Source organism: Pollicipes pollicipes, unplaced genomic scaffold (genome assembly GCF_011947565.3).
Source record: "Pollicipes pollicipes isolate AB1234 unplaced genomic scaffold, Ppol_2.1 Scaffold_6686;HRSCAF=7923_pilon_pilon_pilon, whole genome shotgun sequence".
Lineage (NCBI taxonomy): Eukaryota > Metazoa > Arthropoda > Thecostraca > Pollicipedomorpha > Pollicipedidae > Pollicipes > Pollicipes pollicipes.
The window spans coordinates 18,407,624-18,432,534 of record NW_023596921.1 but is presented as its reverse complement, the minus strand read 5'-3'; the positions used below and the strand labels follow the sequence as shown (position 1 = coordinate 18,432,534).

General features: G+C 53.2%; 1 protein-coding gene and 1 long non-coding RNA gene across 2 annotated transcripts; both read right to left on the bottom strand.

The window, feature by feature from the left end:
- Positions 1 to 1,108: 1,108 nt before the first annotated feature.
- Positions 1,109 to 10,692, bottom strand: LOC119107992 (mitochondrial potassium channel ATP-binding subunit-like). The gene is given in 13 exon segments (XM_037231580.1): positions 1,109 to 1,228; positions 2,001 to 2,148; positions 2,733 to 2,911; positions 3,408 to 3,582; positions 4,335 to 4,438; positions 4,919 to 5,038; positions 5,472 to 5,675; positions 6,319 to 6,477; positions 7,082 to 7,222; positions 8,249 to 8,470; positions 10,263 to 10,385; positions 10,387 to 10,422; positions 10,669 to 10,692. Coding segments are annotated over 13 exon segments (1,749 nt in total). The 3' UTR covers positions 1,109 to 1,114.
- A 60-nt stretch (positions 10,693 to 10,752) lies between these two features.
- Positions 10,753 to 12,261, bottom strand: LOC119107183 (uncharacterized). Its single transcript, XR_005095217.1, has 3 exons — positions 12,194 to 12,261; positions 11,378 to 11,458; positions 10,753 to 10,921 (listed from the first exon to the last, which is right to left on the bottom strand). It is a non-coding gene; the product is annotated as an uncharacterized LOC119107183 (long non-coding RNA).
- Between the last annotated feature and the right edge of the window lie 12,650 nt (positions 12,262 to 24,911).

The following is a 24,911-nucleotide window of genomic DNA, read 5'->3' as shown; positions in this document are numbered from 1 at the left end:
ACGGATGAGACCGTTTGTGTAAAGCTTTCCTGTACGTGGTAGCGTTACGCTCAATTTGAAGTCTGAAACCACTGCGGTGCCCAAAATCCCAAAAGTACATGGACACCCACGCCGGTTGGCACGGCGCGCGGTACGGAGCAAACGGGTCCCGCGCCCCCTAGCCCACTATAAAACATCAACCAGAAGCGCCCCCACAGGACGAGGTCTGCGTCCGCTGCAGGTGCGACCGAAAACACGTTGTGCGGCGACCGCCCCGACGCGGCGCACTATCGATTCACAGGCGCTGCATCTGTCACACCTGACGGAGACATCTCGGCAGCGCGGCCGGTCGTCGGCGGCGCGCCTCACTCGGTCTATCCGGCCTTGTGGCGCAAATAGAGTCAACAGTTCGTCCCCCCCTGAAAGGCGTCCGAAAACAACGCAATCAGTGCGCTCGATTGACCCGACTGTATTGATCACCATGGAAACATTCTGTAAATGCTGGCATTGTTCATCGTGAAATAGTTCGCGTGTAATACCTGCCGAGCATCAGACAACTCCCTGATAATGGGGCGTTTACCACTCAGGAAATCCACGCGCAAAAGTGGAGTGCCAGCATGACTGGCAGAGGTAAATCGTTGGGTGCATATTCCCCTACTGTATGCCATATCCTGCAGAACAGTTCCTATACAGTGCAGCACGTGATCCGGCGCAGCTCGGTGCCACCAGAAGTCACGGGTCAGACGTGGGCACTAGGAAACCTGCACGCTGTCTGCCGATACCAGCAGCAGACAACTACCAGCAAAAAGGCCGCACCACACGAGGCAGTCTGGGCAGGGGCCAATCTCCCGGCGAGGCTTGCCATTGCACAGCACAATTGATAATGATCAAGCACTCCAAAGTCACAGAGATAAAGCCGAGCCTGAACACATCGATCGCTCGCCACAGAGCGTGACCTCCGTCCTGAACAAGACCAACATACCGCGCGCGTGGATCACCTACTCACGATCAACAATCACCTCCGTTAACAGGCCGCGCGCCGCCGCCCCGCGGCCGCAGTAACAACAGCTAGCGCCCAGCCGCGGCGCGCCACCTCAGCCAGGGTCGCGCCGCGCGCCGCCGGCCCCGGGCGAGGTCACAAGGAGCGGCCGCCGGCCGGTGCCGCGCCGCCCTCCTCTCGCAGCGTGTTGTGCTTCACCAGGTCCCAGTAGAGGCCGCGCTTACGCACCAGCTCCGCGTGCGAGCCCATCTGGGGACGGAGGGCCCGGCGGCGCGGAGTGAGCAGGGCACGGCGTCGGCAGCCCAACACAATACCAGTGTGCTTGTAGTGCCGCTGGTGGCTGATACTGCCCCACCGAGATCCCGTTTACCGAGAATGTCGGCTCTGATCTGGCAGCTTGAGCCGCTGTCGCCGCCACCGGCTCCCCGGCGCGCCGCCTGATCCTCTCAATACTCCACACGATACGTCACTTTGCCACGCTCGGTGCGGACACTTGGCCTCCGCGGTCTCCCGGTATCTCTTCAGTGAAGTTAAGCATGATTCGCATCACAAGCAAGTCCGGAAATCCTTCCGACAGCCCAATATGAAAGACTACTAGCTGCTGAGTAAAACAAGGGGTCAAGCTCTGTCACCACCGCTGGATTTTCCTGCCATCCTAGTTGCAACGATGACAGCGGTAATGCACCAACACAATAAGCACGCAACTGTTTGGAATCCTCGATAAGATTGCTGCAACCCAAAAACGTTCCACGTTGGCAACGAATAAGATGTGCAATACAGTATTGCGTGACAGACCCTCCGCACCCCAAAGCCCCAAAGATTCCCATAATCGTCATCACCAGAAACAGAAAACAAGTAATGGCTTAACTGTGTATGAAAGTATGTAGCACTAGTCATTACTATTATCAACCCATGTGGAAAACATGACTAGGAAAGGCTTGTCATCTAGAGCACCACCATCCCATTCACCATCCATCATTTCGCCTCCATCACCATCACCATTTGCATGGTCATCACTCACCTCGGCCACTTTGCCGTCGGCAATGACGGCGATGGTGTCTGCGTTGCGCACGGTGGAGAGCCGGTGCGCGATCACCAGCACCGTTCGGCCGGTCACCACCCGGTCCAGCGCCTCCTGCACCACCTTCTCCGACTCAGCGTCCAGTGCGCTGTGGACGACCCGCGGCGCCAGAGGTCATCGCCTGCGCCGCCATGCCCGGGGCAACTCTCAGCGTGCCAGCGGGTCGTGATGTCAGCACCGAAAGGTTGACGTGTGGCGCGTGACGCTTATATGGTCTGTTTATGGGCTGTTGGGCGGCCAAGATCATGCCGGTCACGCTCAGCTCTGCGTCCCCCGGCGCCTGGCGTCACTTTCATGGTTTAACGGTATAAGTCACATATGGCAGCAGTCTGCCCTCTTAACGACTTTACCTATGTGTTTATATCAATATGACCGCACAAACACAATTGCACGAGTTGTCTCAAGTCAGGCATTGCTCAATTTTCCACACAGAACTGATTTCAGTTTACTGTCATACGCACAGAACACAACGGTATTGTCGCATCATTAAATCATTCAGTCGGATCATTGAATTTCTACCATCATGAGACTCGCAGCTGGCCTCGTTCGTACAGCGCACTGCTGTCCTAACCGCGACAAACGCATCCAGCCACCACCAGCTGGCGCTCACGGTCTCCGCCACCCGTGAGGCCACAAGGGGCCACTCAGCTGGCGGCCGCACCAGCTGCGCACCTGGTGGCCTCGTCCAGGACGAGGATGCGCGGATCCTTGAGCAGAGCGCGCGCGATGGCCACGCGCTGCTTCTGGCCGCCGGACAGCGTCACACCGCGCTCGCCCACGGCCGTGTCGTAGCCGTCGGGCAGGGCCGAAACGAACTGGTGCGCGTTGGCCAGCCGCGCCGCCGCTTCTACCTGCGGAGGAGTGGGGCGAGGCGAGTGACGGTGCCGCGGGCAGAGCGGCCCCGTCTCGGACACAGAGCCGGCACCGGCGCCGGTGACGACAAGCGACGGATGACATCAGGCACGGATAACATCAGCCGCGTGCATGCTATGGAGGTGGGGATGCTACGATTTTGCAGGCAGGTTAAACGATGCCTATCGAAACCAATGGCACATTTACAGGCAACCACAAGTAGAACGGAAAGAGCGTAACAGAAAGCCCGACCTCGATGAAACACCTACCGGCCGCCGGAAACACGCTTCACGCATATCTCTATTGCTATCCAGCCAATCAAAACTAAAGATATCCATTTCTATAGTAGGACATATACGTAACCCTTTGCTTTGCTTTGACAACCCATACTGCCACAGAAGATATAAACCATATTACGGCCATACAATGAAGGCGTTGCCTTCCATGACAATCTGAAACCGGGCCAAAAAAAAAAGAGGAAACGGTGTGCGCTACCTCCTCGTCGGTGGCATCCGTCCGGCCATATCGGATGTTCTCTTTGATCGAGGTGGCGAACAGGACGGGCTCCTGGTTGATGTAGCCGATCACGCGCCCTCGCACCCAGTGCGGGTCCAGTGACCTTAGGTCATGCCCGTCCAACAACACCTGGCCCGACACAGGATCGTAAAACCTGACAACACGCAAAACGATGTGAGGCATGACAGCTTAAAATATTTGCTAAAAGATGCGCCATATTATTTGGCACAATTCTAACAGTTCAACAGTTCATTTCAGGTTCCAAAGTCAAATTTCAGAGCACAGCTTCCCAGTGACCCCACCTCTGCAGCACTGCTCCCCAGTGACCTCACCTCTGCAGCACTGCTCCCCAGTGACCTCACCTCTGCAGCGCTGCTCCCCAGCGACCTCACCTCTTCAGCACTGCTCCCCAGTGACCTCACCTCTGCAGCACTGCTTCCCAGTGACCTCACCTCTGCAGCACTGCTCCCCAGTGACCTCATCTCTGCAGCACTGCTCCCCAGTGACCTCCCTTCTGCAGCACTGCCCCCCAGTGACCTTACCTCTGCAGCACTGCTTCCCAGTGACCTCACCTCTGTACAGCACTGCTTCCCAGTGACCTCACCTCTTCAGGATTGCTTCCCAGTGACCTCACTCTGCAGCACTGCTTCCCAGTGACTCACCTATTGCAGCAACTGCTTCCCAGTGACCTCACCTCTCAGAACTGTTTTCCAGTGACCTCACCTCTGCCAGCACTGCATTTCCAGTGACCTCACCTCTGCAGCACTGCTTTCCAGTGGCCTCACCTCTGCAGCACTGCTTCCCAGTGACCTCACCTCTTCAGAACTGCTTCCCAGTGACCTCACCTCTGCAGCACTGCTTCCCAGTGACCTCACCTCTTCAGAACTGCTCCTCAGCTGGCCTCACCTTTCCAACAGGGCGGCACATGTGGACTTGCCACCGCCGGAGTAGCCGACCAGGGCCAACATGTGCCCCGCGGGCACGTGCAGCTGCATATGGTCCAACACCACCTGGACGGGAAAACGAGCACATCCTTCACCACGCCGGGGACACCTGGCACAACACGGCGGGAGGGACAGTAATTTCCATAATGTAATGCAGTAATGGATGCCGTGATTTAAAAAAAAGGTTTATCATCTCCACCCACATTTCTAACTGCCTGCTGCACGTCGTTCCTACTTGGTTCCTTCGAATTTCAAGCATATACGAACAGATATTTCACACCACATTTGAACCGCACTTATTTCGTCAAAAATGACAGGCCACTATGCCAACGACACGGAGGGTACTATCAGGTGAGACGGGACTATGGCCACGCTGCAAGTGCGATGCGGAGCGCCAACGCTGCGGGGCAGTGAGTCCCAGTCCGATCAAGACCGCCGCCATGTTTTGATAAATGAGCGCCACTCAGCAGGCAGCCCCAACCCTGCGACGAAACGTTCCATCCAAGTCGTCAACCATCACTTCTGTTGGTTTCCAAGCCAACTCACCACCTGTGGACGGGTGGGGTAGTTGAACGTGACGTCACGAAACTCGACGCTGCCCGTCAGCTGACTGACGGGGATGGTGGCGCCACCTCGGATCGGAATCTCAGCCCGGAGGTTCATGTACTGCCCGCAGATAGCGCCGTTACGGTCGGTCCCGCTTCAGGTTTTCATGTGACGACTGGGAAGTGGCTGCCGTACAGGTCCTCAAAATGGATAGCTCAAAATACATGCAATATGCATCATGTTCCAGGGCACCGAACCACATGGCATGCGCAGCGCCACCAGGATGGACGTGAGCTCTGAACAGCCAGCTGGTCGTAGCTCGTGGTGACCCTGTGCTCAAGTTTGGTAGAGTTAAAGCAGGCAACGGGACCTAGTAAATAATCTCAGCGGAACACAACAAGGGACGCTTACTGGAAAAACTTCAACCTCCCTATACCACAATACCACATAGCAGAGTAGCAGACCACAGTACTACAGACCAGACCACAGACGCCTGCCGGCGTTCACGAGCGGCTCTGCCCGCCGGCAGCGACCGGGCCGCTGAGCCTCTCACCTCGAAGACGCGCGCTCCGGCGCTCATGCCGCGCACGAACGTGCCGAACAGAATGGACATTTGCGCCAGCGAGCGCTGGATGGTCTGCGAGGCCACCAGGAACGACATCAGGTCGCCGGCGGTCAGCTGGCGCTGCGACATCAGGTAGCCGCCGTAGTACAGCGTGGCCAGCACCACGCTGTTCATGAAGAGGTTCGCGCCCGCCTGCCGGGCCGGCGGGCGTCAGGGGGGTGGCGGCGGAGTGCGAGGCGGAGTGCGGCACACCGCCGAGGCGCCTGGACGGCGGGGGTTGGAGGCTGCCAGACCCGCACGGCACGCTCGGTTAGTTCACGCCAGGCTTCAGTTGTTCGTACCGCCAGCGCATTTGTTTGGCCTTGTGTGTCATTGTGCTTTTACGACGCACTTAGCTGCTGAGGCTATATGGCGTCGTCTGCCTCTGACACTGGCAGGAAAGGCGGGCCTTTATTTCGTTTTCTACTTGGGATATAGTAGTGCAAAAGCTGCATACACAAGATCGCGGGGCAAAGGTTAGTAATAGGACGATGCTGCAACTATCATGGAGACCTCCACTTCCGCACCTCACTACGCACAGGGGCCTTCTCTCCGGGGTTTATGCCGGCGGTAAGGAGGGTTTGCCGCTGCGGCGAGACTCAAGCCGGCGCCTGGCGGCCGTTCGCAGCTTGCCCCGGGGACAGGGAGCTGCGAGAATCAAGGACTAAGGGATAAGTAAGCAGAGACAAGCAGATGAAAGGCATGAGAGCAAGGCAAGCTCAACTTTTGGAGGTACCGCTTACCCACGCACGCATGCACGCACGCACGCACGCATCCTGTTACGTTCCGCCCCCACCTGGAACAGCCCGATGCCGACGCCCAGCCTGATATGGATGTCGCGGGACTTGTTGACCTCCTCCACGTAGAACTCGGTCTCGCTGTCCTCCATGGCGAACGCGCGCACGGTGCGGACGTTCCCCACGGCCTCCTCGGCCACGGCCGTCGCGTGCGCCACCTGTCGGGGCGCCGGAGAGATGATAGTCCGAGTCAGGTCACATGAGAATCTCTCTGAACAGTGCGCACGACATCCACGAGGTGCTTGGCTCATACAGCTGTCTTTCGACGGGACACCACCGGCAACGATCCAAAAGCAAAACACTGCGCCTTCTAAGGCGTTTATCAGTGCAACAGGCAGTCAGAGCTTTTGGTGACGGGTGGGAAACAGATGAACACCGAATCAATGCAAACAAAAGAAAACGCGTGGCGCGAACGGCACAGCTCCTACGGAGCTGCCACCTGCACAAACTTACACGCATTGCTTCAACGTTACGTTCGCCAACTCCACGACCCAGCAGTCAGAGAGCAAAACATGGCTTTGGGGCTTGACTATTGGGGCTTTAGGGCTTTACTGGAGCTTTGGGGCTTTACTCCACAGCTGAGACTACATCGTGTTTCCTGTATCTCGCCCTGGCTGCGGGCGGGCGCCGTGGGGAATCTTCTTGCCTCCCAAACACCCAGTGGCACAACTGACGTACCAGCAAATCCGGTTTTAGGGGCGGCCAACTTCGAAGCAGGGGTGAGCAATCCGCCCGTCCCAGTCCGACGCACGGCTAACGGACCTGCTGCTGGGCGTCGCGGGAGATGGCACGAAGGCCGCGGCCAATCATCGTGCCGACGCTGACGACGGAGCCAATAACGACGGCCGAGCCCAGCGTCAGCTGGGGCGAGATGTGGTACAGGGCAGCCACACAGCCCACCACCTGGCGGTGAGGGGCAGAGTGAACTGAAGACAGGTGTGGTACAGGGCAGCCACACAGTCCACCACCTGGCGGTGAGGGGTAGAGTTAACTGAAGACAGGTGTGGTACAGGGCAGCCACAAAGGTGTGTTACATTACAGGTGTGTTACATTGCCACACCATCTGGTAGTGAGGGTCAGAGTAAGCTGGGGACAGATGTGGTACAGGGCAAGCCACACCACCCACCACTTGAAGTCCTAGGTTTCTCCTCCGAGTGGTGGACTGTGTGGCTGTGTGCGGCAGTCAGCAACGACACCATATGTGTCATATGATAAGTGATGGTGAGCAGCTTAATATTGGTAGTGTAGGTGCTCAGTCACTTGCTTCGCACAGAGTCAAGGATATCTTGCCGCATCGGACATCGCAGGGTTTCACCTGTGTATTCTAACTGCATATGATCAGATAAATTTCAGGGAGGCATTAAGCGCTCCGGAAGCTGATCACCTGTTGCCGGAAGCTGGCAACAGACAATCCTTACACGATAAAAGGTGCATTGAGGGACATGTTAGGCTAGCATTTTGCACATACTATATTATTTCCAAGACACCCAATGTTTTTTAATGGCACACTGCTTAACCATCCACAAGTTCAACGAAGATCTCCGGTATAGATGTATGGTCAATTGATCACCCGTGCCTTGCTCGCACTCCCCAAGAGAGTGGAAGTATGTCCGTAGATAGCACATGAATCAGCTGTGCCATATAAAATGGAAGATGTGGATGCGCTGATAATCATGCCCGACGAAACAGAAGCAAATGCTAACGAAAGGTTTTCTGCCGGCGTGCTCCAGCATTGGCATTGGCTATTCTTGGCAATGGGAATGGTTGACTGTAACTGAAAATACGATGTAACAAGCAGTGCATATGGGAAGAAATGAGACACAACACAAACGAGCATGAAAATGTGGCTAATCCGCCCATCGTGCAAAAGGACCGCTTCGGCGCCTGGCCCTGATACTGCAACACACCTCCACATCGGCACCGCGTTACCTGCGCTATGCTGCGCATGCCCTGCGACACGCACATCTTGAAGGAGCTCTTGAAGTCCTGCACGTCCGTGGTCAGCCGGTTGATGACCTCGCCCGTCTTGTGGTGGTCGTAGAAGGCCACATCCTGCTCCATCAGCACGCCGAACAGCTGGGAGCGAAGGTCGGCCGCCATGCCCTCGCCCATGTACGACAGGCACACGATGTAGGCCAGCGTGAACAGCGACTGTGGGCGATAGGGGGCGGACTGGTGTGATCAGGTAATACGTGGAGCGCGCGGCAGGGGTGTCTCGACAATAGATGCAGGAGAAATGGGCACGACGCAGAACCCTGTGAAGGGCAGCTGTCGATAGCAGAGGCTAAACGACAGACAGCGTGCTCAGTAGGTGTCGAAACGAGGAGTATGTTCAGCCCCTACGCCACTGTGTAGTGCAGTGGCTGACATGACAACGAAGTAGATTTGCACACGACATGGCCCAGGGCACCATGGGATTGCAAAGCAGCAGCAACAAACACAAATGGCTAACGACGAAAACCGAACTGCTTTCTGCACTGCCACGTCATCCGAGGCAAACGATATTAGGCGAAAAGTGACAAAGCCTCATCAGCGTGTCACATCCACAATGCGGCGGCATTCACTGTGGCTTTTAATGACGCACACTTTATCCTTAAGTGAAAGCAGCATAGCAATTAGTCCGGCGCACTTGGCTCGAAAACACGCGACATGCTCTCTGAGAGGACAAGAGACAATAACTATCATATGTGAATACAGTGTTTGCTAAGCAGGCTGACCAGATCCAGAAATTTATATCTGCCCACCAGTATCCAAATATGCCTTGCAGACAGTCCTCATCCCAACTCACCAGCCCGGTGGCCAATGACCACCATCAACACTCACAATCACTATCAACAGAGCCCAACGAGCAACACGGCGTCCAGTAGGCCGGCTAAGCTCTGCGAGCCAAACAGGGTCCGGAAGAGTCTGACAGCCCCACATACATCGGGCAAGAACAGACAGAAGCAGAGGGAAGCAAGCAGAACCAAAGCACACAAGAGAATTGGAGCAAACATGGACAGGACAGCACAAACACATACCACGGAGGATTGGAACAGGCCAGTTCAGACCAGGATCAGGGTGCCCAGACAGGATCAGCACAGGCTAGTTCAGACAAGGATCAGAGTATCAAGACAGTATCAGCACTGGCTTGTTCAGACCAGGATCAGAGTGTCCTGATGGGACCAGAACAGACTAGTTCAGACCAGGATCAGGCTACCCTGATGGGATCAGCACAGGCTAGTTCAGACCGGGATTAGGGTGTCCTGACAGGATCAGCACAGGACCTCTGCAGATGGGGCAAGACTATCTGAGCAGTCTCGAGGACAGACCAGGCGCAGCTGACCAGTCACTGCAGTCAAATGAGCGGAACCAGACAGCGCCGACGTGCCCCAGACGGCATCAGCGGGTACCAGAGAGCGCCGACATGCACCAGATAGGATCAGTGGGAACCGGAGAGCGCCGACGTGCTTCAGGCGGGATCAGCGGGAACCAGAGAGCGCCGACGTGCACCCAGACGGGATAAGTGGGAACCAGGGAGCAACAACATATACCAGACGGGATCAGTGGGAGCCGGATGTGATTGAGAGGACCACGTACGACCAGCCAGATACACAGAAGACCAGAAAAAACAGACACGGTTAAACCAGACTGAAGCAAACCTTGCGGGGTTTGGCTAGATGGAAACAACATGGTTCACAGGTTGTTTTTTTCCAAGACATGAGCTGACACCAAAGACGACCACGGCTGAACATACAGGACCGCACACGTAGCTCTAGCCGACCGCTGTGGGCCAGACACACCTATACACCAGATCAGGCAGGACCAGACACCAGACAAGAAGCAACGGATCAGATCAGACAGGCCCGTACAAAGCTCCCTACCACCCGGACCAGACACCCGCTACAGCCATGCTACAGACAGCCTGCTACAGCCTGCCACAGACACCTGCCCAGCGCAGCACCTGCAGGCCGTAGAACGAGATGAGCCGAATGGCCGGCTGGCGCAGCTCGTCGCTGAACTGGCCGCCGCCCTCGCCCGACGCAAAGTGGGTCAGCACGTTGATGAGGTCACCCAGCAGCCGGGGGCACCTCCACGTTGCAGAGGGCGACGACAGCGGCGCTCTGCGGAGGACGATGCTGTCAGCTGGCGTAGCTTAGTGCAGGTTGATCAACACTGGACGCGCCCTGCGCTACACTTTTCCCGTCAAACATATCCCGAAACCACTGTCATATGCTGACCGGCAGTTCCCCAGTCGTCGTGCAATAGCTCGAACTCGTCGCCGGTCACTCACAAAGATCGCGCCGACCAGGTAGTGCAGGTAGGGCCAGAGCAGGCGCCAGAGGCGGCGCCCAGTCTAGCCGGGCCGCCTCGGTGGCCGCCTCCTCGGGCATCACGCGCGTGTGCTCTGCCTCGCAGAGCGCCGCCGCGCGCCCCAGCCGCCAGCGCCAGGCGCCACATGCTGCCACGGCCAGACCAGCAGGCAAGCAGCGCGATAAGCGTGGACGCGCCAGCAGCCATGGCGAAAGGCCGGGCCGTGCGGGACCAGCGCGCACACGGAAGGCCAAGTTGGATGGCTTGCACTGGCTGAGCAGATGCTTGCAAGGCTTGCACCATGATAACCTGAAATCAGGGGTAATTGGATGCTTGCAACATATGAAAACACATTGGTGTGCACTGGTCTGATTAATTTATGCACAGTATTTTTTATAAATGTTGTATCTACCATCTTAAGTGTTTGTGAACTAATTATTCAAGCATCTGTCCCAGCCAATGGTCTTTATTTGCAGGAAAAAGTTTTCCACAGGTACTTCTCTTGGCATCCTAAACTGCTATTTGATGCTGAGAATGTTTGAGAATAAATGAGAATGAACACTCTTCTTTTTTAATCAGAAAAATCACCAGCCAAAACATTGGGTACAATTATCATGGCAATTATATGAATATATCCCACTATACATCCTGCATGACAATGCTTGAGGCATTTACCACATGTATATTGCACCTAAAAAATACAGTTCAAGCAAAATAAGCAAACCAATACATCTAATCCATCAAACAAAAGTTATAAATATTTACCTGATTGTGTGTATAACAGCATTCTTGGTGGGCAAAGAAGCTTGCAGTCTCATAAATGTGAGCAGCATACTTTGATAAGCTCTGAAGTGAAGAAAACCAGGCTTACTAAAGGAGTAACATTATGACAATGAAAATCAATGGCATTTCAATAATAAATGCAAACCAGAAATTCATTTATTTTTTATTCATTCCATCTTTCCTTTTTTGATGCTTTTCATTTTCACCAGCCATGAATCAACCTAAGCTGCTATGTTCTAGGTCTATATAACTGTGGTCCTTCAGTTGGCCATCATTTTAAATTTCCCCTAAATAAAATAGCCAGTAGATTATGAGAATACAGCCTGAACTACAACCAATGATCACTAATTACCTACACTTGTGCTTTTTGGAAAAGCATACATGACAGAAGTGTACAATGCCCAGTAATGCCATCATTTGAGGACAATGGGGCCTACCGAAATCTAGCTGATACTTGCCCTGGTATCATGTAGGGGTTCCAACTTATATCAGCATATTGCATGACCACATAACTTCAGGTATAGGAAGCTGAGATATATTTTATATAGGATACCAAGTAAAAAGCAAGACATGATGGAACAAATTGACTATGCCGGCATGCACCAGGCATGTCCAAGCTCATGGCACATCATTACCTATTTTAGCTGTACCAAATTACTCATTTCTTTACACACTATTAAATTAAATGAGTCAGAGTGGCACAACGCTCGAAATCATTTCACATGTTCACATGTTGTCCATAGCACTGCCAGACCAATTTCACCATGATATTCTAAGACAAACTGCACGACAGAGGACCTTGTGCTTAGAGCTCATTGAGGAAACAATATCCTGAGAGTAATGACCAAAAGGAATTAGGGTGTTAGAGGTTTATTTTTCATGCAGCATCATACGAGAACCGTATCTGTATCTTTCTATACATAGATTCTCGAGCTGACAAATGCCGCTATTGTCAAATATGCGCATGAAACCCTACCAATTAATAGCTGCCATATCATAAAGAAAATCCTCTAGGAAAATGCTACCTGAAAAGTTGGTAGGGGCCGCGTACGTTCAAATCGCACCTTTTCTTGGTGGTCTGGAAATTCAAAGACGTACAAAACTGGGTATCTTAAGGTTTTCAGACGACCAAGAACAGTTTAAAACAAAAGAGAAGGCCCACGAGAAAAGATAAAAAATATTCAGTGATTGAAAAACTTGTTAATTGGGAATCTTAAGCATTATTACGCCCTCCAGGGGCCCAATGTTTCCGGGGATCTATATGCCTACTTGCCGGGTCATTCCGATTGTTAAGAAGTCTTCTATGTTGCGTTTAATTTCTTTGCGTTTGCTCGGAGGGCACTGCGCTGTTGCTGTGCCCTTCCTGCAAGCGTGCCGGGGCGTTCTTGTCAATCAGGGGCCCTACACACGGATTTTTTTCCATTCGCCAGAAAGGCTATATCAGTTATAGCCACGGTCCCATACGTTAACCTGCCGGACTATTCTCGGTTGCTCAGAGGCCCCTTACGTTGGTTTTGGTTCACCTACCGACACCACTGGCGATATCCTCATGGGCCCTTTACACTGGTCCAGGACGCTTCCAATTTCAAGTCACTTTCTTAGGGCCTGCGCTCCTATTGGGGGCCATCTGTAAACCTGCTTATGCACACTCGGTAGTTCGGGACCCTCCAACATGGGCATTGGGTACTTTCTGTTATAATGGGTGTCCCTACACAGTTGTCGACGCTCCATCTATTAACATGCTCCAGCACACTGGATCGTTTGCGGGCCCTGCGCATTGGATATTTCAATGTAGGGCCCTACACTCTTGTCGCGGTCATCTGTTTGCCGGCTCGGGTACACTCCATATTTAAGGGGCCCTCCATACGAGGTCTTGGGTACGTTTTATTTGCATAGAGGGCCCTACGCTCTTAACGATATCCTTACCTAACAACATGCTCTGGTGCACTCGATCATTCGGATCCCTCTACATCATGTGGTGGGTATTTCATACTTGAAACGGAAGACCTTACGCACTTGTCGGGGCCCATCTGTTAACCTGCTCAGGCACAACGGATTGCTTGGGGGCCCTGCACATTGGGTATTTTAATGTAGGACCTTACGCTCTTGTCAGGGGCCATCTGACAGCCTGCATGGGTGCACTTCATCTTTTGGGGATCTTCCACACTAGGTCTTAAGTGAGTTTTGTTTAATGGGGACCCTACAATCTTGTCAGGGGCCTATCTGATAACCTGCTCCGGCATATTCGGTCGCTCGGGACTCTCTACATTGGGTTTTGGGTACGTCCTATTTGAACTGGGCCCCACGCACCTGTCGGGGGGGGGGGGGGCTCTCTGTTCGCCTCACTGTTCAGCCACACTGGATCGTTCGGGGGCCCTACAGATTGGGCTTTGGTATTGAAATTTAGGACTCTACACTCCTGTCGGGGGCCATTTGGACAATCTCTTCGTGTAGACTCCGTCTTTTGGGGTCTCTGTGCACGGGGTTTTGGGTACTTCTTATTTGAGTGGAGCGCCCTGCGCTCTTGTCAGACCTCTTCTGATGAGTTGCTCGGGTTCATACCATCGTTCGGGGGGCCAATTACATTGGGTATTGTGTGCTTCTATTTGAATGGAGGGCTCTACCGCTCTTGTTAGGAGCCGTATCTGTAACCTGTTCGAACACACTTGATCATTCGGGGGGGGGGGGGGGGGGAGGGGGCTCTACATTGGGTATTGGGTACTTCCTATTCGTATGGAGGTCCCTACGCTCTTGACAGGGACCCTATATGATAACTTGCTCGGGCACTGGTCCTGCGCCCTTGTCGGGGGCTACCATCCGATACCTGCCCGGGCACACTCGATCATTCCGAGGCTCTCCATGCTGCGTTTTGACTTCTTCTTATTTGAGTGGATGACCCTATGTTCTTGGTGGGCCCCATTTATTAAGCTGCTCGGGCCGATGGCGATTACAGATTGAGAGGAGGAACGCACGGAACCATTCCCCCGTGGACCATACCGAGGGGACTTAAAGACTCTAAAGGGGCCCACAACCGGCCGAACGGACACAGTTTTATAACAAAACAAAAACACAACAAAATTGGACGTCTTTGTGCCTACAGACGACCTAGAATAATTGCTGGAAAAATCAAAGATTTCCTAAGCAGAAAAGTCAGTTCCTGATTGATTTAAAGGTGTTGCTTGTGGGAAATTTTGGGGTTCATTACGCCGTGAAGGGATATTACGCTGTTGTCCGGGCCCTATATGTCCACTTGCCGGGTCAGTCTGATCGCTAAGGAGCTTTCCACGTTGTCCTTGATCTCTTTGCAGATCAAGGGCTTCCACGCTGCCCTTGATTCTTGATCGATGAGGTTTTCCTCCACGGATTTTTTCCGTTCGCCCGAAAGGCTCCATACGCTTTTTCCGGGGCCTCATATGCCAGGGTACACTCAGCTGCTCAGCGGCTCTTCATATTACTCTCGGGCTCTTTCCACTTGCTCGGAGGGCCTCGTGCTGTTGCTGGAGCTCATGTATGGTAAGGTACCAAGACACCCGATGCTCAGAGCCCCCCCCCCCCCCCCCCTCCTCCTTTTGATCAAGGGTTCTTTCCCCTTGGTCTCATCTTCGGGGGACTCTTCACTCCTGTCAAGGCTCTTGCTGTTAACCCCCTTGCTCAGAGGGCCCTGTGCTCTAGCCGGGCCTTGTATGCCGGCCTGCCGGGCACTAACGGTCGTTTAGGGGCTCACCACGTTGCTCTCACTTTTTCGCTTGCTCTGAGGACCCTATACTTGTTGACGGGAGCCAGTTTGTTTGCCTCCTGTGGCACCCATGATGGGTCAGGTTTCGTCCCTATTAGCATTCGTGCTTAAGCATTGGAGCAGTGGTCTGATATGCGCCAATGAATTTGTACGTGCCATTGTCGAACGTAACTTTACGTGCCGTCGAGTCCGTACACACCATTTTCCTTGGCTGTTGAGTTGCGACTTATTGCATTTGTGCATCACGCTCTAAATATACTTTGAATGTTAGGATATTTTGTCTTCCTTTGCAACAAAGGAAAAAGTATACATTAGTCATCAGCCGTCAGCTGAATACATCGCCATGCCGGCTAGCCGTAAATAAATTAGAAATAACGTCCGCACTTGGTTTTGATGGTATTTAACAGCCAACATGAGTTTATTTTGTCGGGCCTTTCCTATACACTTGGCCTCAAATCACAAGAGTTCACATAATCGGTAGAAAAATGAGTGAGCTCTATGTATGTCCAGCACGTACCCACGCCTAAGTGGTAGCACGTAGCACGCCTAGTAGTAGCACGTCTAAGTAGTTCACCTAGCCTAATAAGGCTGGGCACAGTAACGTGGGTTCCCATTTTATTATTCCGCGGCATATGTATCTATATATTATATATATATATATATATATATATATATATATATATAGATATATTACATGTATATATATATGTATTATATATACATATATATATATATACATGTATATATATATACATGTATATATATACATGTATAATATATATATGTATATATATATATATATATAAATTCACGCAGTTTGTGACGTCACGTGCCGGCTGACTGACGGAGGGATGAAGACCCGAAAGGGCCCCATAGGTCCGAACATCAAGAGCCCGATTGAAAGAGTCAAAGGGTACAGAGGGCTGGTCAGTATTATTCAGGGGCCCTGAACTGCGAAAACGGACCGTCAAATAACGGCCGGTGGGCCCTTTGCGCCGATCTGTGACCCCTTGAGTCAATATGGGCCTATGCATCGATCAGGTACCACAGTACCGCAGAGTCGGCCCCGTGCCAGTATGGGCCTGAGGATGCACTTCCCAATAAGCTATAAAGCCACAGCCAGTGATTTACACCAGTCGGGGGCCTTGTATCTGTCACGGGCCCAAAGCGCCTAACAGAGGGCTCTGTGCTCGCAAGGGCCTCGAGCCGACCAAGGGAAGTATTCGACGAGGGCCGAGGAGGGGCCAGGGCTGCCTGCCGCAACCACCAATTAACACGCGCTCGGTTGGGGGCCAAATTGACCCCCTAAGGTTTTTCCAGAATGGTTTCCGAACGGTGCGGCGTAGCTGCGTCAAATTTTGCTTAGCCGTAGACAGTTAAATAACGGATCGTTTGGTATCAACAATTTAGATGTACCTTGTAAGGTCGTTGACCTATGGTAGATCAAAAACAGGCCATGGTTTTAGCGAAGTCAATTTCTAGGGAATCGTGCGATCTGATGCAACAATGAAGTGTTAGACGAAACCATGCATATTTGAGATACTTTCTCAAACAACATGAATATCGAATGAGCAAATTACATTGACCTAAGGCCAGGTATAACGGTCAGACCAAGGTCAAAACCAACCTGTTTTATTACTCTAGAGCTTGCTGTATGGGATATTTTCTGTCGCTTATTTCGAATTGATTGATGACAGGAACCGCATTATGCATCTTCTACCAACTTCTTAGAGGTCATTATATATAATTGACCTACAATGACCCCGGTCAGCTTTTTTAACATACTGGCTAACGTAATCTTTGTTGCCTATTCAAATGTAGTCGGTGCACCGTTTGCATTTCTAGTTTGATTTAGTGCTCGCTTCTCGTTTGTTGGGTCACTTAGCTTGCGATTATCTTGAAGTCTAATTTAGCGTCAGTTAATCCATGCTATTTTGGTATTCATCTTGTATTGCTAATTTTAGTCTCTGTTTTGTCTGTTTCCGCTCTGTTTAGTTCTAGGTCTAGTCTGTCCATTTCCGAGGTTTCGTTGTTTCCCTGTCAGCGTCCACGAGGAGTTGAAGCGCGGTGTTGGCGATGGGCGGTCATCAAATATAGTGCACCTAAAACCTCGGTGTCTTCGACGTGGCGGCCGTCTACAACTGGTGGCAGCGGTGGGATGGAGGGCCCACGTCGCAACTACTGCCGCGTCGACGAGGTTTTCGCGCTCATTCGCCTGCCCGGTGACGCCTGCCTTATCTGGGGTCGCTGAGCGCGCCTCTGCGACCGCCCGCGGCCACTCGCCCGCCGGCCGGCCGAGTGACCTCCGCCGGGTCGGTCTGGTGCATGCTTCCTGCGCGGGACGCCGCGCTGCGTCTGAGCGGACGGCCGGTCCAACTCTGCCGTGCGCAGCAGCGGGAGTAGCTGTGACTGATGGCTGCCAGGTGATACCGGGCTGCTGGCGACACTGTCTGGGTACCTGCGCTGCTGCAATGGTCGGTTAGGTACCTAGTCTTGCTTCATCTTTTTTGGACTGAATTGCTTTCCTGATAGCATGGACTCTAAGCCTCCCGTTCGGGCTGATGTGGCTCCTGCTGCGCATTTGGGATCCGAGATGGCTGGTCTGACGATGCCGAGTTTTGATGGACGTGGTTCGCTGAGACGCTTTCTTGATGATTTCAGCGGTATGCCATGCTCCGAGAATGGACCGGGGAGCAAATGTCAAATGTCTTACCGCTGTCACTCACTGGCATTGCTCGTGACGCATTCGATAGCTTGCCCACTCAACAGGCTGCCACCTTCGAGACGGCTGCTGCAGGGTTGAGAGGTGCTTTCGGTGCTAAGACCGTGACAGAGCATCACCTCGCCTTGCGTGAGTTGAGGTTTAGTGTGGGCGAGAGTCTCGATGCGTTTGTCATCAGATTTAGAAAGCTGATGGCTATGGCTTTCCCTACCCTCACCGATACGTCCCGGCCACCTTGCCCGCTGACTTACATGCCGCTGTTATTGCGGACGGTATTTCGTCCTTTGACGGCGCCATCACTAAAGTGCGTAACCTGATTGCTTCACAGGCATATCTGAAGCAGTATCAGCCCAGTGTCCGCCGTCTCGACTGTGACGGTGAACTGGCTGTGTTGACGAGGAGGGTGATGAGCTTAGAGGCCGCAGTTCAGGCAGCCTCTCGTCCCGGTGGCACTTCTGCCGGTCAGAGAGACCGCGGCTCGCGGTTATGTCTGTGCTGCGGTGGGCAGAATCATGTCCGCGATCGCTGCAGAATGCGGAACCGGAAGTGCTTAAAATGTCACTCCAGCTGGCCACTTGGCCATGATGTGCCCCCAGACATGCCCTGAGCAGTCTTTTCTGCAGGGAAACGAGTTGGGGTCCGGCCGCCGAGAGAGCAGTCTCCAGCGAAGCGTTCCACCACCGAGCGACCGGACCGCTCAAACTCCGATGGCGCTCAGTCTGAGTCACCGTCGAATGTGATATCACTGACCGATGACATGCGTCTGACGGCGCGCCTCGCTGGTGTGGATTGTCAGTGCCTTCTTGACACAGGTAGCTCGATCAGCGTGTTGCATAAGTCCGTGTTTGATGCAATGCCGAACCTGACACTGAGAAAGACATCTGTACAGGCCCGTACTGCGTCGCATTCTGAGCTCCCACTTCTTGGTCGAACTGTGGTGCCTTTCGACATTGCTGGCGTTAAGTGCACCGTACCATTTTTCGTTTCTGATGTCACTGACGTGCCTTGTTTGCTCGGTGTTGATTTTTTGCAGCATTGTCCCTGTGTTATTGATTGCGTGCAAAACAACTTTTTGTTACCCCCGTCGAGGCCGTTCGTTCAGCGTCCGCTCACGCTGTGACGATCGGCGACGTTTCTTTGAATGCTGACAGGGTCGTCTTTCCTGGCACTGAGGTTGTTTTAAAAGGTTTTGTGCAGAATAGTTTCTACAATGGCCCTGCTCTCGTCGAACCCGTTGATGAACTGAATGGTTTTGGTCATCAGTGCACTCGTGACTGTCGCTGGCTCCAGAGTGCCATTTGTTGTGCGAAATGTGACGACTGAGCCCATTACTATTCCCAAAAAGCGTGCCCTGGCCAGGTTGGAGGTTGGTTTTGCCGTGCAGCCACACTGTTCGGACGATGAGCTGAGGACTGAGCAAACTGTCAGACTGCGGTCTGACCAGTGTGGTTCCGACCTGTCGCCTGAGCAGAGAGGTAAGTTAGAGTCGCTACTCGAACGACGCGCTGACATCTTTGGCGGTCATATCGGGTTTACGGATCTGGTCACCCATGAGATTGATACCGGTGACCACCCTCCCATTCGTCAGCCCCCCCAGGCGTGTTCCACCTCACCTGGCGGACGAACTGCATTCTCAGCTCCGTGAGCTAGTCAGTCAAGGTATTTTGGAGGAGTCTGATGATGCATAGTCGCCCCCATCCTGTCTGGTGAAGAAGAAATCTGGTGCATACAGACTGGTGGCTGATTTGCACCGCCTGAACGACGTGTCAAAAGGTACCAGTATATCACATACCGAGAGTTGATGATTCGCTTGAGGCATTGGCTGGCTCTGACACATTCTGCCAATTGGATATGAACAGCACATATTTTCAGGTTGCCGTGGATCCTAAAGACAGGGGTAAAACTACCGTTACCACACCGTTCGGCACGTATCGTTATACTCGCATGGTTTTTGGTTTGGCTGGGGCACCTGCAACCTGTGCCTGTCTTCTTGACGTTGTTTTGGGAGATGTGACCCCCGGAGACTGTGTTAGTTATTTTGACGATATCATTGTGCATGGCTGTGGATTTGACGACGTCATTACCAAACTCGACACGGTTCTGCAACGTTTTGAGAGTGCTGGCCTGACCCTGAACCTACAGAAACGCTCATTTTTCACCAAAAATGCGAATTTCTTGGGACATGTAGTGCCCGCTAATGGTGTGTCCACCGACCCGGAGAAGGTCCAAAAGGTGGTGGACTGGCCCTGCCCGAGAACACAGAAGGAACTAAGCAGTTTCCTTGGGCTGGCTTCCTATTTTCGCAAGTTCATACGAAGCTTCGCTGAGATCGCTGCCCCCCTGTTCCGCTTGGCCCAAAAAGACACAAGTTCGTGTGGGACTGAGGAAACGCAAAGCGCGTTTGACATGCTGAAGCGAGCGCTGTCGTGTGCGCCTGTTGTGTCATTTCCGCGTTTTTCGGCTGGTGCGGGAAGGTTCCGTCTCGATACTGATACATCTGACCTGGGAATCGGGGCAACCCTTTTTCAGGAGCAGGGCGGTGAGGACCGTGTGATTGCCTATGCCTCTCAGAAACTGAGCAAATCGCAGCGTAATTACAGCACAAACCCGCAAAGAGCTTTTGGCGTGTGTCGTGTTCGTCGAACATTTCAGGCATTATTTGATTGGGAAACGTTTCGAGCTACGCACAGACCATGCCAGCTTGCGTTGGCTCCTGACATTTAAAAACCCTACTGGAATTTTGGCGAGATGGTTTGAAATACTTTCTGCATTTGATTTTCAGGTAGTGTTCAGACCTGGTGTTGAGAATGTCCCTGCCGATGTGATGAGTCGATGTCCCCAAATGACGTGTGGCGCCGAAACCCAGACTGATGAACATGTGTGTGCGGTGTCTGCGAATTCCTGGTCTAACCAGTTTCCCTGCGACACGAGCAGGATCAGGATTCTGCAATTTCTGAGATTGCGAAACATTTATCTCTGGGCAAGAGACCAAGATCCTCTTCTGTAGACACTGAGTCGATTCTACTTTTGCGCCAATGGCACCGTCTGAGACTTATCGATGGTGTTGTCTTCCGCTGCTATCGGACTTGCGCTGGTGGTGAAGACCAGCTACAGCTGGTTGTCCCAAAACAGTTGATACCCGGTGTACTGACGTCCCTACATGCCGGCCCTGCTGGTGGCCATTTTGGCTCAGAGTCGCTGACGTCGCCGCGAGACGCGAGTTTTGGTGGTGCGGGATGGAGGCCCGTCATCAAAGATTTTTGCAGCCGGTGTGAGAAGTGCAGCACACGAGCTACTCCTATTCCGCGCCCAAGGGCTTCAATGGGTGAATTGCTTGCCGAAGAACCTTTCGAGACTGTGTCTATCGATTTTCTATGTGGGCTGCCCACGACGACCCATGGAACAAGCACCTTCTGGCGATCTGTGGTCATTTTACCGCGCTGGTGTGAAGTGCTTCCGGTCCCCGACATGACTGCCGCCACTGTTGCTGATGTGATTGTCAACCAACTTATCGCGCGTTTCGGATGCCCCCGCCGCATTCATTCAGACAGTGTTGCGAATTTCTGATACCCTTCTGGCTGAGGTTTGTCGATTGCTGGGCGTTGAGAAACGCATTGCTCTGCTTTCCATCCTGAGGGGAACTCAAAGTGTGACAGAATGATGCGAACGATAATGGACATGCTGGCAAAATACTTGGACGAGAACCATGGCGACTGGGACGCTCACTTGCCTCTGCTCATGCTCGGATACAGAGCCAAGGTTTATTTTTCACTGGGACACTCTCCATACTACCTGATGTTTGGCAGCAATCCTAGGCTACCAGCTGCGGTGCAAATCCAGGCACCATCTGCTGTCCCCAAGTGCGCCACGATTTCTGAGTATCTGTCCAGACTCACACAGCGGATCAAACTGTCCCACAAGTTTGCGCTGCAGGCCTCAAACAAGCGTCATGCGCCGCAACAAGAGATTGTTCGACAAGAAGCTGACCATGTACCACTTTCAGGCTGGTGACGCGGTGTATCTGTTCAAGAGTGTAGCTCAGCGAGGCCAGTACTACAAGTTTGTCAGGCCATGGGAAGCCTGCGGTGGTTATGGCTAAGCTGTCTGACCTCAATTACAGGGTGAGGGGTGTTGGGAGGGAAAAAGATCTGTCATTGGTTCACCACAATAGACTGAAACCCTCGTTCCGATGACCCCTCAGTGCCTGTCGCAGGCCCAGACATGACTATTCCAGGCTCGGCGTTATCTGCGGACCACGAGGTTGGAGATCAGCCTTCACCCCGATCACCTCCGCCACCAGATGGCGCGTCACCGAAGGGCGACTCGTACTTGTCGCCATTTGCTCGTGGCACATTTCCAGCCGGCGAGAATTCGGTAACCGCGGCTGTTGCTGTGGGTGGCCCGGCGCCTCTTTCGACAGGGATGCCTGTTCTGTCAGAGGTGCAGGATATATCCGCTGCGGTTCCGGAGAGACGTGTGGGTGAGCACGCCCCTGATGTGCTTGAGGTTCCCGTTTCTGCTCCGGATGGTGGAGATGGACCACTGACCGCACCTGTGCTGGTGCCTGATGGGCTCGTGACCGCTCCTGTGTTGGTCCATGATGCGTCTCCGAGGGCCCCTGTTCCTGTGCCAGCCCCCCGGCGCTCTGACAGAGCTTCTAGGCCACCGGATCGCTATTGTCCGAGTTAAGTCGTTGGTTAAAATTTTCTTGAGTTTGGCTAAATGTGGCAGAAATGCAATTGGATTATATGGGATAAAATGTACTGCCTGGGTTGCTTTTCTGGTGTCGTGTTTGGCAATGTCTTCGCAGGCCTACCGGTGTAGCGCTACCGGTTGATGTGTCCTGTTAACGGGACAGTGCACATGGGCATGACATGTCATTGGAGTGTTGCTCACTGACTTCACGAACCCTGTTCCCAGGTCCCCCAGTCATGCCTCAAGCCGGAGCTGTCCCTTATTATTACAATTACACGGAACTTACACCGCACTGTGGGTTGTGTGTTGCTGCGTATGTCGTGTGTTTTGCCTAGCGTTCGCAGATGTGTCGTCGCTGCGGCCGTTGCTGCCCGCGGTTGTGCTGTCCGCGGCTGAGCTCCGCGGCCGAGCTCTGTGGCCGTGATGTCCGCGGCTGGGCTCCGTGGCCGAGCCCCGTGGCTGTGCTCCGCGGCCGAGCTCTTCGGCCGAGATGTATGCGACGGGCTCTGCGGCCGAGCTCTGCGTCGGTGTTCTGCGGCCGAGCTGCGCGTCGGCATTCTGCGGCCGTGCTGTGATCGTGCGCTGCGACGGAAGATTGCGAAGTGATGTCTTTTTTTGGTTAACAGGGTCGGGTGTAGTCGGTGCACCGTTTGCATTTCTAGTTTGATTTAGTGCTCGCTTCTCGTTTGTTGGGTCACTTAGCTTGCGATTATCTTGAGGTCTAATTTAGCGTCAGTCAATCCATGCTATTTTGGTATTCATTTTGTATTGCTAATTTTAGTCTCTGTTCTGTCTGCTTCCGCTCCGTTTAGTTCTAGGTCTAGTCTGTCCATTTCCGAGGTTTCGTTGTTTCCCTGTCAGCGTTCACGAGGAGTTGAAGCGCGGTGTTGGCGATGGGCGGTCATCAAATATAGTGCACCTAAAACCTCGGTGTCTTCGACGTGGCGGCCGTCTACAACTGGTGGCAGCGGTGGCAGCCCCGTGGCTGTGCTCCGCGGCCGAGCCCTTCGGCCAAGATGTATGCGGACGGGCTCTGCGGCCGAGCTCTGCGTCAGTGTTCTGTGGCCGAGCTCCGCGTCGGCATTCTGCGGCCGTGCTGTGATATTGCGCTGCGACGGAAGATTGCAAAGTGATGTCTTTTTTGTAAAATGTAATGTGATGTAAAAATCGGAGGAGTCTTGTGCGATTTTGGTCACCCTGACATTCAAAAGGTCAAACAAGGTCATTGAATTTAAATAAGCATGTGACCTTTTGCTTAAAAACAGTTATCTAGGTTCTGGTGGCATTTTGAAGACCAACCTGGGATTTGACTTGTTTGACTCTATTCGACCCGAAGGTCATGACCTAGGAACCTCAAACTTTGACCCAAGTGATTTCACGTACAGATCAACACACCCTGTAAATTTTGTGTTTCTAGCTTTCTTAGTTCCCGAGATCTCAGGGAAGGGTCAAATTACCCCCCGCGCCCGAGCGAAGGGCATCCAGCCGGCCACCTGATCGCGTGTTAAAGGCCCGGTTGAAGGATATAAGAACCCAAAGTACTGGCTGTTGGCCACATAAAGAATTGCGGGCCGTAGGGTCGTGACCTGAAATATCAGTCACAGATCCTCTTGCACCGTCTGAGGAATCCCCAAAACAATGCGGGTGTCTAGTCGATCAGACGCCTCGAACATCGAATGGTCGACTCTATGTCTGTCCGAGTCCTTGAGACCCATAAGCCACGCAGAAACGAGGCCGAGGTCCGCGATTTGCAATGTTCGAGGTCTCTGACACAATGAGGGGCTCTTGTATCGGTTAGGGGCCACAGTGCCGAACAGGGATCCTGTGTTGGCAAGTGGCTCCGAGTCTTGGCGATGTTGAGAGGCTCGAAGAGGGGTCGACGTGTCTTTCGAGACCAAAGATCAAGAAACCGGTGGGATGGCTGATGGTTCCGAAGGGCTCGCTGTAGGTCACATGAAGGACCCCGCCCATAGGGCTGTGATCTCATATGTCAGTAAGATAACCCATTGCCCCGATACGGACCCTTGAGACAGAGCGTTCCTTTATTTCGACCAAAGATCACGAACAACGAACAGTCGGATCCGCGTTGGTGTGAGCTCTGGTGGCACATTTCCCAAGCAGAGACAAGGCCTGACCCGCACTTTACATTGGTCGGGCTCCTGTATTGTTCAGGGGACGGCCAACAGTGCCTAACATGAACAGTCCTGTATCAAACAAGGGGCCTCGTTTCGGTCGGGAGAAGATTTGCTCGACATGGACGGGGACGGGAGCCGAATGGTGGAGGGTCTCTTGCGTTGGTCGGGCTCTCTGATTGTGAAATGAACATAGAGTTATGATGAGTGCTCACGCCGAGATAAGGAAAG